The 18,143-nt window shown below is 48.7% G+C and overlaps 1 protein-coding gene across 7 annotated transcripts in view; it reads left to right on the top strand.

Moving 5' to 3' along the window:
- AGAP1 (ArfGAP with GTPase domain, ankyrin repeat and PH domain 1) overlaps positions 1 to 18,143 on the top strand; it is a 636,024-nt gene that overhangs the window by 446,567 nt on the left and 171,314 nt on the right. For all 7 annotated transcript variants that reach the window (XM_063933229.1, XM_063933230.1, XM_063933228.1 and 4 more), the window contains 2 exons: positions 884 to 1,011; positions 2,002 to 2,157. In XM_063933229.1, the coding sequence (XP_063789299.1) occupies positions 884 to 1,011; positions 2,002 to 2,157 (284 nt within the window). The remainder of the gene's footprint in view (positions 1 to 883; positions 1,012 to 2,001; positions 2,158 to 18,143) is intronic.

Here is an 18,143-nt window from a genome sequence, read left to right as displayed (position 1 = left end):
CGTTTCCATCTTTATTTGCATCGTGTGATCACCTATCGCATGTAACTGTTTCATCAGTACATATAGGACAGGCATTCTCCAGTGCTGCCACCTGTAGCTTGCCCGGGATTCCTGCAGTCTCTGATATTGGTGGTCATTCCGAGTTGTTCGCTCGTTGACGTTTTTCGCAACGCAGCGATTAGGTGGAAAATGCGCATGCGCATGGTACGCAGCGCGCATGCGCTAAGTTATTTATCACAAAACTTAGTAGATTTACACAAGCTCGAGCGACGTTTTTTCATCGCTTGAGGGATCGTAGTGTGATTGACAGGAAGTGGGTGTTTCTGGGCGGAAACTGACCGTTTTCCGGGAGTGTGCTAAAAAACGCAGGCGTGACAGGTAAAAACGCAGGAGTGGCTGGGAAAACGGGGGAGTGGCTGGCCAAACGCAGGGCGTGTTTGTGACGTCAAAGCAGGAACTAAACGGACTGAGCTGATCGCAATCTAGGAGTAGGTCTGGAGCTACTCAGAAACTGCAGGGAATTATTTAGTAGCAGTTCTGCTAATCTTTCGTTCGCTCTTCTGCTAAGATACACTCCCAGAGGGCGGCGGCCTAGCATTTGCACTGCTGCTAAAAGCAGCTAGCGAGCGATCAACTCGGAATGAGGGCCATTGTCTGATCCTGGTATAGAGATGTATCATACAGATGTCTTATGGGCTATATATAACTCGGACATATAATTTTTTCTTTATTGCTTTGTTAGTTCTTACCCGCTTGTGCCCGTATTACTGTCTTCTCTCTTTGGTTCATCATTCTGCATTTTTATGTCCACTTACGGTCTCTTGCCACACCTGTGGCTCCAAATCACCCGCTCACCTCTTTCTCATTCTTTCCTCTTCTCCAGTGGCCCAGAAGATCGTAGCGACTCGTAAGAAGCAGCAGCTGTCCATCGGTCCCTGCAAGTCTCTGCCAAACTCTCCCAGCCACACATCGGTCTGCTCCACTCAGGTGTCCGCCGTGCATATCAGCCAGGTAAGGGTGGCTACTCCTTCATAAGCATCAGTGATCATATGCTTCTATTTCTGCTATTGAATATAATGAGATACGTGTATCTTCAGTGACCTGCGGCTCAAGATGCTGTGGAACTACAAATCCCAGTTAGTCTCACACTTCTAGTGCTTGGTCTTGTGGCTCCTCAGCTGCTGGAGAGCCAAGTTAGAGCTCCTGTGTGTCCTGGCTTATCCAGGACTGTCCATTGTTTATTACCACTGGAGTTGTCACTTGCATGGTCAGAAGTTAGGCTGCTTATGCACCAGACGTAGGCGTGACCGATGTAACTTGTCCGCTAAACGTGGCAGCCATAGTGATGTGTATAGTGGGCTTCACGGTGTTTAAAATAAATGGAAGACCTGGCTCATGACGGACACAACGACCAAGTACGTTTGGTACCTTATTATTTTTATTTATTTTTATTAATAAAATAAACTTTACAGCTTACCACATGTGGTTCACAGCGCCATACAGAGAGCCAACAATAAGACCTTACAAGATAACACCGTTCAATACAGTATACAATAAACAACACTACAACACTCAACACAGCTACTGATGCAAAATGACACAAGAGGGAATATACATCCCAAGCTGGAACCTGTACCCACAGGCTAGGGCGCAACTAACCGGTATAGAGCCACTGTGAATGGTGAGAAACAAAGTAGGGATGGAGTCCCGGGGCAGAGAGCCCAAGGAGGAGGTGACGGTGTGGCCGGAGACCAAGGAGCCGTAGATGATGAAACAGGATGGAGGAGGGCCCTGCTCTTAGGAGCTTACGTACTAAAGGGGAATGGAGGGGGGGGGGCTAAAGTAAGACACAGGGGATCTGAGGGGAGGAAGCAAGAGTAGGAGTATAGAGTCGGAAAGAGGGAGAAGTAACCTACGTGGTGACATGGGTAAGTGGTGGATATGTTCCTGTAAATGTGTTCCCTGTATGTACAGACCTCTGCATGTTTTCTGTCTACACAGACTAGTAACGGAGGAGGCAGCCTCAGTGACTATTCCTCGTCAGTCCCCTCCACTCCAAGCACTAGCCAGAAGGAGCTGAGGATTGACGTCCCGCCCACAGCCAGTACCCCCACTCCGGTGCGCAAACAGTCCAAACGGCGATCCAACCTGTTCACGGTGAGTTCTGATTGTCCCGCCGGTCGCTGCAGACTGAGGACTCTGCAAGGCATATAGTTCAGGGTGATTGTAGCTACTCCATTCTTAGAGTGCACCCGTCTCCTGTGCGCAGTAGAAGCAGACATATTTTGAAAGCTAAAACAAAATCAGTAACGTTTCTCCAAGAGTTACTGAGCGGCTGATCCTCACTCGCCACCTATGGATACACCATCTTTTCAGTGGATTTCAATGCCAGCCTTTTATTATTACATACTATGGCTGGGTAACACACTCTGCCAACAAATCCTCCAACATAGCAGCCGATTTGGTAATCATAGTTACCAACAGACATCACAACTGGGTGGGGCATTTCAATTCGGTGCTCCCTGCGGCAAGTATATGGATTGTCGGTGGGTCGCCCGTGCACACATCCAGAAGCACCAATATATTTTTCTGAATCATTGGCTGTTCTGCAAGGCCAATGCGATATGTCTGTGAACAACGTCGTTCCCGACCCACTACCGATATATATCGATTGCTGCTCATACAAACAATATATAATACTTGTGTGTACTTATCACTGCCACCAGGTGGCAGCATAAACCAAGAGACTCTTCCAGATGGCTCGGGAAATGCGGAGACGGATTCTGTAGGAAGCCAATCTGTTCTTTTCTGCTGACTTTTTGCATAAAACAAGACAAGATTCAGCAAGAACAGAAGTCGCATTATAGATTAGACACCGCTAAGAGTATTGTATATGTTGTGTCCCGATTGGAAATACCGCACACATTTATCCTGGGTTTGTAGGGATTGTGCTGTTATGGCCATATTACTGTTGTCCCTTCCTAATTGTATAAGAAACAAACCCCGATGCCTTTGTGTCGGCCTCAGTAGGCTGCTGGCAGTGCAGACAGATGTGCCCTGTAATCTGTATTGAAGTATACATGTTACAGCTGTAGATAAAGAGTTAAGTAATTTGCTGTGGTTGGGGCATGCTGCGGAGTTCCCCAGCGGTTGGTATGGTATGAGTAATGTTGCTGGACAGAGTAATGGAGTGTAGCTGTCAGGGTTAGTTACTCTAAAGTGAGAGATGTGCCACTACTTCCTCGTGCTATAAATCTCTCCCTCTCTGACTACACATTGCTATTATCTGTAAGTGAGTTAATCACAAGGCCACTTCTGGCCTATATCACTATTACAGCACCTGCTGCACACAACTCTAGACTGATAGAACTGCGGGGTCCCTCCCTGGATTTCCAGGCGTTCTGATCCATCCGCTCGGCCATTGGGACGATTGCAGCTGAATGGATGGCTGCCACTGGCCTATTTATAATGGGTGCGGTGCACACAGGGTCCAGGGAGCTCCACACTGCCCATTTCTCTTACGTCCTAGAGGATGCTGGGGACTCCGTAAGGACCATGGGGTATAGACGGGCTCCGCAGGAGACATGGGCACTATAAAGAACTTTTAGTATGGGTGTGCACTGGCTCCTCCCTCTATGCCCCTCCTCCAGACCTCAGTTAGATTTTGTGCCCAGAGGAGATGGGGTGCATTACAGAGGAGCTCTCCAGAGTTTCTCTGAAAAAGAATTTTGTTAGTTTTTTTATTTTCAGGGAGCACTGCTGGCAACAGGCTCCCTGCATCGTGGGACTGAGGAGAGAGAGAAGCAGACCTACTTAAATGATAGGCTCTGCTTCTTAGGCTACTGGACACCATTAGCTTCAGAGGGAGTCGGAACGCAGGTCTCACCCTGCCGTTCGTCCCGGAGCCGCGCCGCCGTCCTCCTCGCAGAGCCGGAAGATAGAAGCCGGGTGAGTATAAGAAGAAAAGAAGACTTCAAGGCGGTAGAAGACTTCAGATCTTCACTGAGGGGGCGCCCTGGGCAGCAATAAACCTCTGGTCTGGCAAAAACGGGTACATTAGGCTGCGGAGGCAGCAAATGAAGAGATCCCCCGCCATTTTTTGTATATTGAAGTGGGACCGAAGCCCGCCGCTGGAGGGGGCGGAGCTTGATCCCTCAGCACTAACAGCGCCATTTTCTCCACAGAAGCTGCATGAGAAGCTGGCTCCCCGGACTCTCCCCTGCTGCACTCGGTGACAGAGGGCTGAAAAGAGGGGGGGGGGCATGTTTAAGGCGCAGTGAGTGTATAACATTGATTATATATATAAAAAGCGCTATCTGGGTTATTCCAGTGTCAGTTTGGCGCTGGGTGTGTGCTGGCATACTCTCTCTCTGTCTCCCCAAAGGGCCTTGTTGGGGGATTATTCCCTTATAGATATATCCCTGTGTGTGTGAGGGTGTCGGTACGCGCGTGACTGCATGTCTGAAGCGGAAGGCTCGTCCAAGGTGGAGGGTGGAGCAGATGTGTGGTGTGTCTCCGTCGGCAACGCCGACTCATGATTGGATGGACATGTGGCATATGTTAAATGCGAGTGTGGCCTCATTACATAAAAGACTGGACAAAGCAGAGCCCAGGGAGAAAGCAGGGAGTCAATCCACGGATTTGACTGGGTCACAGGGCCCTTCTGGGTCTCAAAAACGTCCCCTATCCCAAATAGTGGACACTGGTATAGACACGGATTCTGACTCCAGTGTCGACTACGATGATGCAAAATTACACCCAAGGGTGGCAAAAAGTATTCAGTGTATGATTATTGCAATAAAAGATGTTTTGCATATCACTGATGACCCCTCTGTCCCTGACACGAGGGTGCGCATGTATAAGGAAAAGAAACCTGAGGTAACCTTTCCCCCATCTCATGAGCTTAACGAGTTATTTGAAAAAGCTTGGGAAACTCTAGATAAAAAACTGCAGATTCCCAAAAGGATTCTTATGGCGTATCCTTTCCCTGCACAGGACAGGGTACATTGGGAATCCTCTCCCAGGGTGGACAAGGCTTTAACGCGCCTGTCCAAGAAGGTGACGCTGCCATCTCCGGACACGGCAGCCCTCAAGGATCCTGCTGATCGCAGACAGGAAACTACTTTAAAGTCTATTTATGCGCATACGGGTGCTTTGCTCAGACCGGCAATAGCGTCGGCGTGGGTATGTAGCACAGTTGTAGCATGGACAGATAACTTGTCTAAGGACCTTGATACCCTAGACAGGGATACCATTTTATTAACCTTAGCGCACATTAAAGACGCAGTCTTATATATGAGGGACGCACAAAGAGACGTTGGGCTCCTGGATTCCAGAGCCAATGCCATGGTTATTTCTGCGAGACGAGCTCTGTGGACCCGACAATGGACGGGTGATGCGGACTCGAAGAAGCATATGAAGGTTTTACCTTACAAGGGTGACGTGTTATTTGGGGAGGGGCTCGCGGACCTGGTTGCCACAGCTACCGCGGGTAAATCTACCTTTTTACCTTTTGTCCCCCAACAGCAAAAGAAAACTCCACAGTATCAGATGCAGTCCTTTCGGTCGCATAAATCAAGAAGAGGTCAGGGCTCCTCCTTCCTTGCCAGAGGTAAGGGTAGAGGAAAGAGAGCACCTGCTTCGGCTAGTTCCCAGGAGCAGAAGTCCTCCCCTGCTTCTACAAAATCCACCGCATGACGCTGGGGCTCCCCTAAGGGAGTCCGCACCAGTGGGGGCGCGCCTTCAACTTTTCAGCCAGATCTGGATTCTTTCAGACGTGGACCCTTCTGGGTCTCAAAAACGTCCCCTATCCCAAATAGTGGACACTGGTACCGACACGGATTCTGACTCCAGTGTCGACTACGATGATGCAAAATTACACCCAAGGGTGGCAAAAAGTATTCAGTGTATGATTTTTGCAGTAAAAGATGTTTTGCATATCACTGATGACCCCTCTGTCCCTGATACGAGGGTGCGCATGTATAAGGAAAAGAAACCTGAGGTAACCTTTCCCCCATCTCATGAGCTTAACGAGTTATTTGAAAAAGCTTGGGAAACTCCAGATAAAAAACTGCAGATTCCCAAAAGGGTTCTTATGGCGTATCCTTTCCCTGCACAGGACAGGGTACGTTGGGAATCCTCTCCCAGGGTGGCCAAGGCTTTAACGCGCCTGTCCAAGAAGGTGGCGCTGCCATCTCCGGACACGGCAGCCCTCAAGGATCCTGCTGATCGCAGACAGTAGACTACTTTAAAGTCTATTTATGCGCATACGGGTGCTTTGCTTAGACCGGCAATAGCATCGGCGTGGGTATGTAGCGCAGTTGTAGCATGGACAGATACCTTGTCTACTGACCTTGATACCCTAGACAGGGACACCATTTTATTAACCTTAGCGCACATTAAAGACACAGTCTTATATATGAGGGACGCACAAAGAGACGTTGGGCTCCTGGGTTCCAGAGCCAATGCCATGGCTATTTCTGCGAGACGAGCTCTATGGACCCGCCAATGGCCGGGTGATGCGGACTCGAAGAAGCATATGGAGGTTTTACCTTACAAGGGTGACGTGTTGTTTGGGGAGGGGCTCGCGGACCTGGTTGCCACAGCTACCGCTGGTAAATCTACCTTTTTACCTTTTGTTCCCCAACAGCAAAAGAAAACTCCACAGCATCAGATGCAGTCCTTTCAGTCGCATAAATCAAGAAGAGGTTGCGGCTCCTCCTTCCTTGCCAGAGGTAAGGGTAGAGGAAAGAGAACACCTGCTTCGGCTAGTTCCCGGAAGCAAAAGTCCTCCCCGGCTTCTACAAAATCCACCGCATGACGCTGGGGCTCCCCTAAGGGAGTCCGCACCAGTGGGGGCGCGCCTTCGACTTTTCAGCCAGATCTGGATTCTTTCAGACGTGGACCCTTGGGTGATGGAAATTGTTTCCCAAGGCTACAAGCTGGAATTCGAGGAGGTGCCCCCTCGCTGATTTTTCAAGTCTGCCTTGCCAGCTTCACCCCCGGAGAGGGAAGTAGTGTTAGCTGCGATTCAAAAGCTGTGTCAACAGCAAGTGGTGGTCAAGGTTCCCCTGCTCCAACAGGGAAAAGGGTATTATTCAACCCTGTTTGTGGTCCCGAAGCCGGATGGTTCGGTCAGACCCGTTTTAAATCTAAAATCCCTAAACCTGTACTTGAAAAAGTTCAAATTCAAGATGGAATCGCTCCAAGCTGTAATATCCAGCCTGGAAGGGGGGGATTTGATGGTGTCACTGGACATAGAGGATGCATACCTTCATGTCCCCATATACCCCCCTCATCAGGAGTACCTGAGATTCGCTGTACAGGACTGTCATTACCAGTTTCAGACGTTGCCGTTTGGGCTTTCCACGGCCCCGAGGATTTTCACCAAGGTTTTGGCAGAGATGATGGTGCTCCTGCGCAGGCAGGGAATAACAATTATCCCATACTTGGATGATCTCCTGATAGTCGAGATCGAGAGACCAGTTGCTGAAGAGCGTGGCGCTCTCCCTAAAGGTGCTGCAACAGCACGGTTGGATTTTGAATCTGCCAAAGTCACAATTGGTTCCAACGACTCTGCTATCATTCCTAGGCATGATTCTGGACACGGAACAAAAACGGGTTTTTCTCCCGTTGGAAAAAGCCCAGGATCTCCAGAACATGGTCAGAGACCTGCTAAAACCAAAAAGAGTGTCTGTTCATCAATGCACTCGAGTTCTGGGGAAAATGGTGGCAGCCTACGAGGCCATCCCCTTCGGCAGGTTTCATGCGAGGACTTTTCAGTGGGACCTTCTGGACAAGTGGTCCGGGTCCCATCTACAAATACATCAGAAAATAACCCTGTCCCCTAGGGCCAGGGTGTCTCTCCTGTGGTGGCTGCAGAGTGCTCACCTTCTAGAGGGTCGCAGATTCGTCATTCAAGACTGGGTTCTGGTGACCACGGACGCGAGCCTCTGAGGATGGGGAGCAGTCACGCAAGGAAGAAATTTTCAGGGACTATGGTCAAGCCAGGAGGCTTGTCTACACATCAACGTACTGGAATTGAGGGCCATATACAACGGCCTACGACAATCGGAGAATCTTCTTCGCGACCTACCGGTTCTGATTCAATCAGACAACGTCACAGCCGTGGCTCATGTAAACCGCCAAGGCGGGACAAGGAGCAGAAAGGCGATGGCGGAAGCCACCAGGATTCTTCACTGGGCGGAAAATCACGTAAGCGCTCTGTCAGCTGTCTTCATTCCGGGAGTGGACAACTAGGAAGCAGACTTCATCAGCAAACACGATCTCCATCCAGGAGAGTGGGGACTTCATCAAGAAGTTTTTGCAGAGATAAGTTTCTGGGGAATTCCTCAAATAGACATGATGGCGTCACGCCTCAACAAGAAGCTTCGGAAGTATTGTGCCAGGTCACGGGACCCTCAGGCAGTAGCGGTAGACGCCCTGGTGACACCATGGGTGTTTCAGTCGGTCTATGTGTTTCCTCCTCTTCCTCTCATCACAAAAATATTGAGAATCATAAGACGAAGAAGAGTGCAGACAATACTAATCCTAAAACCGAATCCTAGCTGGGAAGGGTATTCCGGAGGAAGTTATCCCTACTTTGATAAAGGCTAGGAAGAAGGTGATGGCAAAGCATTATCACCGTATCTGGAGAAAGTATGTATCTTGGTGTGAAGCCAAGAATGCTCCTACGGAAGATTTCCATCTGGGCCGGTTTCTCCACTTTCTACAGACAGGAGTGGATATGGGCCTGAAGTTAGGCTCCATTAAGGTACAGATTTCGGCCCTATCTATATTCTTTCAGAGGGAATTGGCTTCTCTCCCAGAAGTCCAGACGTTTGTGAAGGGAGTGCTGCACATCCAGCCCCCCTTTGTGCCTCCAGTGGCACCGTGGGACCTTAACGTGGTGTTAAGTTTCCTGAAATCTCACTGGTTTGAACCTCTTCAAACAGTGGAATTAAAATTTCTCACGTGGAAGGTGGTCATGTTATTGGCCTTGGCATCTGCAATTTTTGCCTAAGGTGGTTTCTTCATTTCACATGAACCAACCTATTGTGGTGCCTGTGGCTACGGGGGACTGGGAGGACTCCAAGTCCCTGGATGTAGTCAGGGCCTTAAAGATTTATGTAGCCAGGACGGCTAGGATTCGGAAAACAGAGGCTTTGTTTGTCCTGTATGCAGCCAACAAGTTTGGCGCTCCTGCTTCTAAGCAGACTATTGCTCGCTGGATCTGTAACACGATTCAGCAGGCTCATTCGACGGCTGGATTGCCGGTACCTAATTCGGTAAAGGCCCATTCCACTAGAAAGGTGGGCTCTTCTTGGGCGGCTGCCCGAGGCGTCTCGGCATTACAGCTTTGCCGAGCAGCTACTTGGTCGGGTTCAAACACTTTTGCTAAATTCTACAAGTTTGATACCCTGGCTGATGAGGACCTTGCGTTTGCTCAGTCGGTGCTGCAGAGTCATCCGCACTCTCCCGCCCGATTGGGAGCTTTGGTATAATCCCCATGGTCCTTACGGAGTCCCCAGCATCCACTAGGACGTAAGAGAAAATAAGATTTTAAACCTACCGGTAAATCTTTTTCTCCTAGTCCGTAGAGGATGCTGGGCGCCCCCGTCCCAGTGCGGACAATTTCTGCAAGACTTGTATATAGTTATTGCTTACATAAGGGTTATGTTACAGTTGTGATCAGTCTCTGGCTGATGCTGTTTTGTTCATACTGTTAACTGGTTGCGTGTATTCCAGGTTATATGGTATGATTGGTGTGGGCTGGTATGAATCTTGCCCTTGGATTAACAAAATCCTTTCCTCGTATTGTCTATCTGCTCTGGGCACAGTTCTCTAACAGAGGTCTGGAGGAGGGGCATAGAGGGAGGAGCCAGTGCACACCCATACTAAAAGTTCTTTATAGTGCCCATGTCTCCTGCGGATCCCGTCTATACCCCATGGTCCGGACGGAGTCCCCAGCATCCTTTACGGACTAGGAGAAAAAGATTTACTCGATAGGTTTAAAATCTTATTTTTTTTCAATCACCAAGAAAATGGGAGTGGTGCAGTAAGAAAATCTCTGGGAAAATGGCCGACACGCCATTTTCCTAGAGACCTGTGCATGCGCAGTAGACAGCGCTAAGGTCCACTAGTGCCCAGAGTCTACAGCGTTTTCCGGCTAGAGAAGAGTAGGCCCAGACGGACTCTGTACGCGGGCCTCCTCCTCTCTTGAAGTGCCCATGATGGTCTGCTGTGTCTAACCCAATTTACTGCATTCTAAAGGCTGTCCAAAATGGGTTCCTGGTACTTCTACTGACCACTGGCAATGTGTTCTAAGACATTGGGAATAAACGGGGTTACCCTGATTAAGTGGGGCTTTTGGAGATCATATATACACTATGGTCTCTTCCCTGTGGATCATGAATGGGGGGGATGTCATCAGGTCAGTGGCCACTTTCACATTTATTTGGGTTGTGAATTTCCATCCTAGTAGTCGGTTGCCTGCAGCTCTGAAAGATCCATTCTCTGCCCGCTATGAAAAGGCTTAGTACCAACATCAAGTAATGGTAGGTGCCCCCAGGGAAACATAATCCCAGAGTACCTCTGCTGTACCTCTGCGATGTTGGAAGTAGATCCTAGCAAAATGGCTGCATTCTTCTAAACTTGGACTCCGCCCACAAAATGTCCGCTTTGCCTCTGTTAAGGTGACGGGAGCTCTTTAATTAGAATGAGGAGTTTTTGTTATATTTACCATTAATATTTTGCATATCTCAACATGATTGCTGTTTCGAATAAATCCATATTGTTGTTAAGCCTCAATGAATCCCAGGTTAAAGTAGGTGTAATCACTGTACAAGAGATTCAAACCATTCACAGATATATTTGTCATCTGTTGAGTGTGCTGTTAATATTTAAGCAGAATTTATTCAATTGTTCTGCGGGGCACTGGGCAGTTTAAAGGAAAATTTATTTTGTTTTTCATTTGTTAAAGTGGAATATGCGACAAGTCGGGTTTTGCTGAGGCTGTCCTCGTCACACTGCGGTTTTGCACTACATACAGCAGTTTTTATTAATAAATGTCATTTTTTACACACACATTGCTAATTAAGTTTACAGAACTTTCAAATGCACTTCATAAGTTCTGATGTTTTCATATGAAATCATGTAAAGGTGATAGGCCCACACTAGAGGGGAATAAATGTTTGGAGTTATTCTGACATTTGTCCCATCAGAAATCAAGACATTCCTTTTTTTTGTAAAACCGATCATAGTCTCATTTTATAATTTAGTTATTAGATGAAGCCTGAATGTCTTCTACAACAGTGACATAACCAAAGGTCTGTCCCCAAGAATTTTATAATTTTGTTGGTTGTAATACGCTATTACATGGGCCACTAGCCTCTTATAATGCGATCGTATAGTGGAAAACCTTGCCCTGAATAACTTATAACATAGTGATAATCAGGTAGATCCAACATAATATGGCCCAGATTTATCAAGCATGGGAGAGTGATAAATTACACGATGATAAAATATGAACCAATCAGCTCCTAAGTGTCATTTTTCAAACACAGCCTGTAACATGACAATAAGTAGCTGATTGGTTTGTACTTTATCACCATGCAATTTATCACTCTCCAAGGCTTGATAAATCTGGGCCTATGTACGTAATACATTGATTGAGTCAGAAGACCGTCCTTAGCAGCTTAGGATAAGGAGATGTGAATGGCTCAGACAACTTATCACATTGGGCTGTAACGTGACGGGAGAGACTCTATGCGATGGGATCAGTATGATTTACCGGCGGGCGCTAGTGTTCCGACAGCTGCATCCCGGCCACAATCATGCTGCAAAGTGTCCCCTTGCGGGCTCGATGCACTCGCCACAGGTTCTATTCCCACCCTGTGGGTGTCATGGACACCCACGAGTGGGAATAGCCCCTGTGACCCAGGATTCTGGCTGTCGGCAAATTAACTGCATCCACTGCAATGTCCAGCTACGCACATTTACAGCATATCACGTTAAGTTATCTTTGCTCATATTTCTGCGCCTCTCTATTAGAGATGAGCGGATTCGGTTTTACTCGGTTTTACTCGGTTCTCAAAACCGAATCTTATTGGCTCACGGATGTCACGTGTTTTGGATAGCCAATAAGATTCGGTTTTGAGAACCGAGTAAAACCGAGTAAAACCGAATCCGCTCATCACTACTCTCTATGGAGTGCGAGGAAACATCTGCCAAGACGCATTGCCACATATTTCACTCTGCGGCATGGAATTGAATTGGCCCCTATCAGTAATAATGTCATTAGAATCTTTGGGGTCAATTCAGAAAGACACAAGGGTCCCAATCTCCCCCTGTACTTGTGGATTTTTGCATGCAGCCCCTACGCTGCGCATAGCCGCGCGTACTCTGGGACACGACTGTCGTATCTAATTGAATTGACCCCATAATATAGTTCTGATTAGTTGGACCAGGGTTCCCAACACCCACTGGTGCATGTTATTTACCGCAGTTAGTTATATCACCGGGGGATCTCCAGTTATCCCTGATAAGCCAGCGCGAGCCGTAGCGATACAAAATCCCTGAAAGCGGCTCAGTTTTCATGCGAAAACTGGACCGTGGGCGTGAAAATACACAGCTTTCACTGAACCGGTGTGTTTTCATGAGAAATTGTTTTTTTTGTTTTGTTTTTTTCGGGCAAACCTAATTGGATTTATTGTGCCTAATTGGATACCCCCTATAGTTTGAAATGTGTTGATACGCGGTTAACAAATGGAGATTAAACTAATAGTATTCTGGAAAATGCTTCCATAGCACAAGTTAAAAAACACATTAAAAAATACTACAACAAGTTGTAGCATCACATGTATTTTATGGGATGCGTCTAGCATCCCGACGGTCAGAATCCTAACGGTAAGTAATAGGGCCTTGAGTCCTGTTGGAGAAAAAGCGATATGTAAATAAAATTGTTATTATTATTTTCTCTGACGTCCTAGTGGATGCTGGGAACTCCGTAAGGACCATGGGGAATAGCGGCTCCGCAGGAGACTGGGCACATCTAAAGAAAGCTTTAGGACTAGCTGGTGTGCACTGGCTCCTCCCCCTATGACCCTCCTCCAAGCCTCAGTTAGATTTCTGTGCCCGACGAGAAGGGTGCACACTAGGGGCTCTCCTGAGCTCTTTGTGAAAGTTTTAGTTTAGATTTATTATTTTCAGTGAGACCTGCTGGCAACAGGCTCACTGCATCGAGGGACTAAGGGGAGAAGAAGCGAACTCACCTGCGTGCAGAGTGGATTGGGCTTCTTAGGCTACTGGACATTAGCTCCAGAGGGACGATCACAGGTTCAGCCTGGATGGGTCACCGGAGCCGCGCCGCCGGCCCCCTTACAGAGCCAGAAGAGCGAAGAGGTCCGGTGAAATCGGCGGCAGAAGACGATCCTGTCTTCGGATAAGGTAGCGCACAGCACCGCAGCTGTGCGCCATTGCTCTCAGCACACTTCACACTCCGGTCACTGAGGGTGCAGGGCGCTGGGGGGGCAGCGCCCTGAGACGCAATAAATCGATAAAACCTTATATGGCTAAAATAAATGCATCACATATAACTCCTGGGCTATATGGATGCATTTAACCCCTGCCAAAACATATAAAAAAAACGGATGATAAGGACGCCGAGAAAGGGGCGGAGCCTATCTCCTCAGCACACTGGCGCCATTTTCCCTCACAGCTCAGTTGGAGGGAAGCTCCCTGGCTCTCCCCTGCAGTCACTACACTACAGAAAGGGGTTAAAAAAGAGAGGGGGGCACAAATTAGGCGCAGTATAAACAATACAGCAGCTATAAAGGGAAAAACACTTATATAAGGTTATCCCTGTATATATATAGCGCTCTGGTGTGTGCTGGCAAACTCTCCCTCTGTCTCCCCAAAGGGCTAGTGGGTCCTGTCCTCTATCAGAGCATTCCCTGTGTGTGTGCTGTGTGTCGGTACTTTTGTGTCGAAATGTATGAGGAGAAAAATGATGTGGAGACGGAGTAGAGTGTCTGTAATAGTGTTGTCACCCCCTAGGGGGTCGACACCTGAGTGGATGTACTGTTGAAATTGCGTGACAGTGTCAGCTTTGTATAAAAGACAGTGGTTGACATGAGACAGCCGGCTACTCAGCTTGTGCCTGTCCAGACGTCTCATACAGGGGCTCTAAAGCGCCCGTTACCTCAGATACAGACGCCGACACGGATACTGACTCCTGTGTCGACGGTGAAGAGACAACCGTGATTTCCAATAGGGCCACACATTGCATGATTGAGGCAATGGTAAATGTTTACACTTTTCTGATAATATGAATACCACCAAAAAAGGGGTATTATGTTTGGTGAGGAAAAACTTCCTATAGTTTTCCTGACTCTGAAAAATAAAATGAGGTGTGTGATGATGCGTGGGTTTTCCTCCGATAACAATTGATAATTCTAAAAAGTTATTGGCAGTATACCTTTTCCCGCCAGAGGTTAGGGTGCGTTGGGAAACACCCCCTACAGGGGATAAGGCGCTCACACGATTGTAAGAACAAGGGCTCTACCCTCTCTTGAGATGGCCGCCCTTAAGGATCCTGCTGATAAAAAGCAGGAGGGTATCCTAAAATGTATTTACACACATACTGGTGTTATACTGCGACCAGCAATCGCCTCAGCCTGGATGTGCAGTGCTGGGTGGCGTGGTCGGATTCCCTGACTGGAAATATTGATATCCTAGATAAGGACAGTATATTATTGCCTATAGAGCAATTAAAAGATGCTTTTCTATATATGCATGATGCACAGCGGAATATTTGCCGACTGGCATCAAGTATAAGTGTTTTGTATTCTAGTAAAGTGGTCAGGGATTCCAAACGGCATTTGGAAGTATTGCCTTAAAAAAGGGGATGTACCCTAGGTCGCCTCTCAAAATAAGACGCCGTATTATCAGGCGCAGTCCTGGTTGGCAAGCGGACAAAAAGGTTCCTCTTTTCTGCTCGTGACAGAGGGAGAGGAAAATGGCTGCAGAGATCAGCCAGTTCCCAGGAACAGAAACCCTTTTCCACCGCTGCCAAGCCCTCAGTATGACGCTAGGGCTTTACAAGTTCAGGCACGGTGGGGGCCCGTTCTCAGTGAATTTCAGTGCGCAGTGGGCTCACTCGCAAGTAGACCCCTGGATCCTTCAGGTAATATTTCAGGGGTACAAATTGGAATTCGAGACGTATTCCCCTCGCCGTTTCCAAAAGTCTGTTTTACCGACGTCTCCCGCTGACAGGGAGGCAGTTTTGGAAGCCATTCACAAGCTGTATTCCCAGCAGGTGATAATAAAGGTACCCCTCCTGCAACAGGGAACGGGGTATTATTCCACACTATTGTGGTACCGAAGCCAGACGGCTCGGTGAGACCGATTTTAAAATCTAAAATCTTTGAACACTTACATACAGAGGTTCAAATTCAAAATTGAGTCACTCAGAGCAGTGATTGCAAACCTGGAAGAAGGGGACTACATGATGTCTCGGGACATCAAGGATGCTTACCTTCATGTCAAAATTTACCCTTCTCACCAAAGGTATCTCAGGTTATGGTACAGAACTGTCACTATCAGTTCAGACGCTGCCGCAGGGATGGTCCACGGCACCCCGGGTCTTTACTGAAGTAATGACCGAAAAGATGATATTCCTTCGAAGGAAGGGAATTTTAGTTATCCTTACTTGGACGATTCCCTGATAAGGGTAAGATCCAGAGAACAGTTGGAGGTCGGTGTAGCACTATCTCAGGTAGTGTTGCGGCAGCACGAGTGGATTCTCAATATTCCAAAATCGCAGCTGGTTCCGACGACTTGTCTTCTGTTCCTAGGGATGATCCTGGACACAGTCCAGAAAGAAGGTGTTTCTCCCGGAGGAGAAAGCCAGGGAGTTATCCGAGCTAGTCAGGAACCTCCTAAAACCGAACCAAGTCTCAGTGCATCAATGCACAAGGGTTCTGGGTAAAAATGGTGGCTTCCTACGAAGCAATCCCATTCGGCAGATTCCACACAAGAACTTTCCAGTGGAACCTACTGGACAAATGGTCCGGGTCGCATCTTCAGATGCATCAGCGGATAACCCTGTCACCAAGGACAAGGGTGTCCCTCCTGTGGTGGTTGCAGAGTGCTCATCTTCTAGAGGGCCGCAGATTCGGCATTCAGGACTGGGTCCTGGTGACCACGGATGCCAGCCTGCGAGGCTGGGGAGCAGTCACACAGGGAAGGAATATCCAGGGCTTATGGTCAAGCCTGGAGACAAAAATATCCTGGAACTAAGGGCCATTTACAATGCCCTAAGTCAAGAAAAGCCTCTGCTTCAGGGTCAACCGGTATTGATCCAGTCGGACAACATCACGGCTGTCGCCCACGTAAACAGACAGGGCGGCACAAGAAGCAGGAGGGCAATGGCAGAAGCTGCAAGGATTCTCTGCTGGGCGGAAAATCATGTGATAGCACTGTCAGCAGTGTTCATTCAGGGAGTGGACAACTGGGAAGCAGACTTCCTCAGCATGACCTCCACCCGGGGGAGTGGGGACTTCACCCAGAAGTCTTCCAACTGATTGTAAACCGTTGGGAAAAACCAAAGGTGGACATGATGGCGTCCCGTCTTAACAAGAAACAGGACAGATATTGCGCAAGGTCAAGGGACCCTCAGGCAATAGCGGTGGACGCTCTGGTGACACCGTGGGTGTACCAGTCAGTGTATGTGTTCCCTCCTCTGCCTCTCATACCAAAAGTACTGAGAATCATAAGAAGGAGAGGAGTAAGAACGATACTCGTGGTTCCGGATTGGCCAAGAAGGACTTGGTACCCGGAACTTCAAGAGATGCTCACGGAAGACCCGTGGCCTCTACCTCTAAGAAAGGACCTGCTCCAGCAGGGGCCTTGTCTGTTCCAAGACTTACCGCGGCTGCGTTTGACGGCATGGCGGTTGACCGCCGGATCCTGAAGGAAAAAGGCATTCCAGATGAAGTCATCCCTACCCTGGTCAAAGCCAGGAAGGATGTAACCGCAAAACATTATCACCGCATTTGGCAAAAATATGTTTCTCCTTCATCCACTAGGGGCCACTGGAGCGTAGTTACAATGGGGAATAGTAGGCAGTAATTGGGAGCTGGCACTTTAAACAAAATTCTAACCCTGTGGCTAGCTCCTCCCCTACTATCTCCCCTCCAAGCCAGTCTTAGTTTAGTGCCCAAGGGAGCTGGTTCACTTGGGTTTAGCTGAAGAAATTTTTATTTTTTCTTTATTATTTTATTTTTTCTCACATACACACACAGACTGGCAGCTCTGCCACTGCCAGTCTGCACCGTGGGAGCTGCCGGCGGGGTCCCATCGCAGCTGCGTGCGGCTAGGGATGGGCCCCGGCTGAGGGAGACACTGAGCTCTCCTGAGTTGGCGGACACCGCTGCGTGCGGCGCGTGTCGCGGCCACTCCATCCAGCAGAAGATTCCGGCAGCAAGGCAGCGGTGAGTATAAAAAATGGTCGGACACCGCTGCGTGCGGCGCGTGTCGCGGCCACTCCATTCGGACACCGCTGCGTGCGGAGTGTGTCGGGGCCACCCCTGAAAGGTGAGTGTGTGCATACCCTCCACCCAGGCATGGGTTGAAGGGGTGACAAGGGGTTTTTTGCTGAGAGCCCTTCTATAGACTAGAGGGTTAGTGCTCCTTCTCTAGCTATAACTAGACTGTCAGTGACTACAGAAGTGCTTCTCCCATAGCCTAATGGTATGGTGCTCCGTATAGCATACACTGGGTTCCCAGCCCCATGATAAGATGTTTCTTAGCACCCTGACAACCCACCACCCCCCCAACCCCCCCCCCCCCCTCCTCGGATTATTATTATTATTTTTATTCACTAAAAAAAAAAAAAAAAAAAAAAAAGCGCTGTGCCGCGCTCACATCCGCCCGACCGCCAGCCGCCCGCTCTCCTCGCTGCTCGGATCCCTGGCAGCGCGGCTCACAGAGCCGCTACAGGGATCCGACATAGGCGCGCATTGCAGTTTTAAATTTGGCGCCGTCAAGGAGGGGGGCGGGGCTTAATCCCGCTCTGCGCGCCCGGAAGTAACAGCGCGCCGGGGACCCGTTCTTCAGCAGCGCGGGACGGAGGCCACGCGTCA

The sequence above is a fragment of the Pseudophryne corroboree genome, chromosome 7, assembly GCF_028390025.1.
Source record: "Pseudophryne corroboree isolate aPseCor3 chromosome 7, aPseCor3.hap2, whole genome shotgun sequence".
NCBI lineage: Eukaryota > Metazoa > Chordata > Amphibia > Anura > Myobatrachidae > Pseudophryne > Pseudophryne corroboree.
This window is presented reverse-complemented; position numbering and strand designations above follow the sequence as displayed.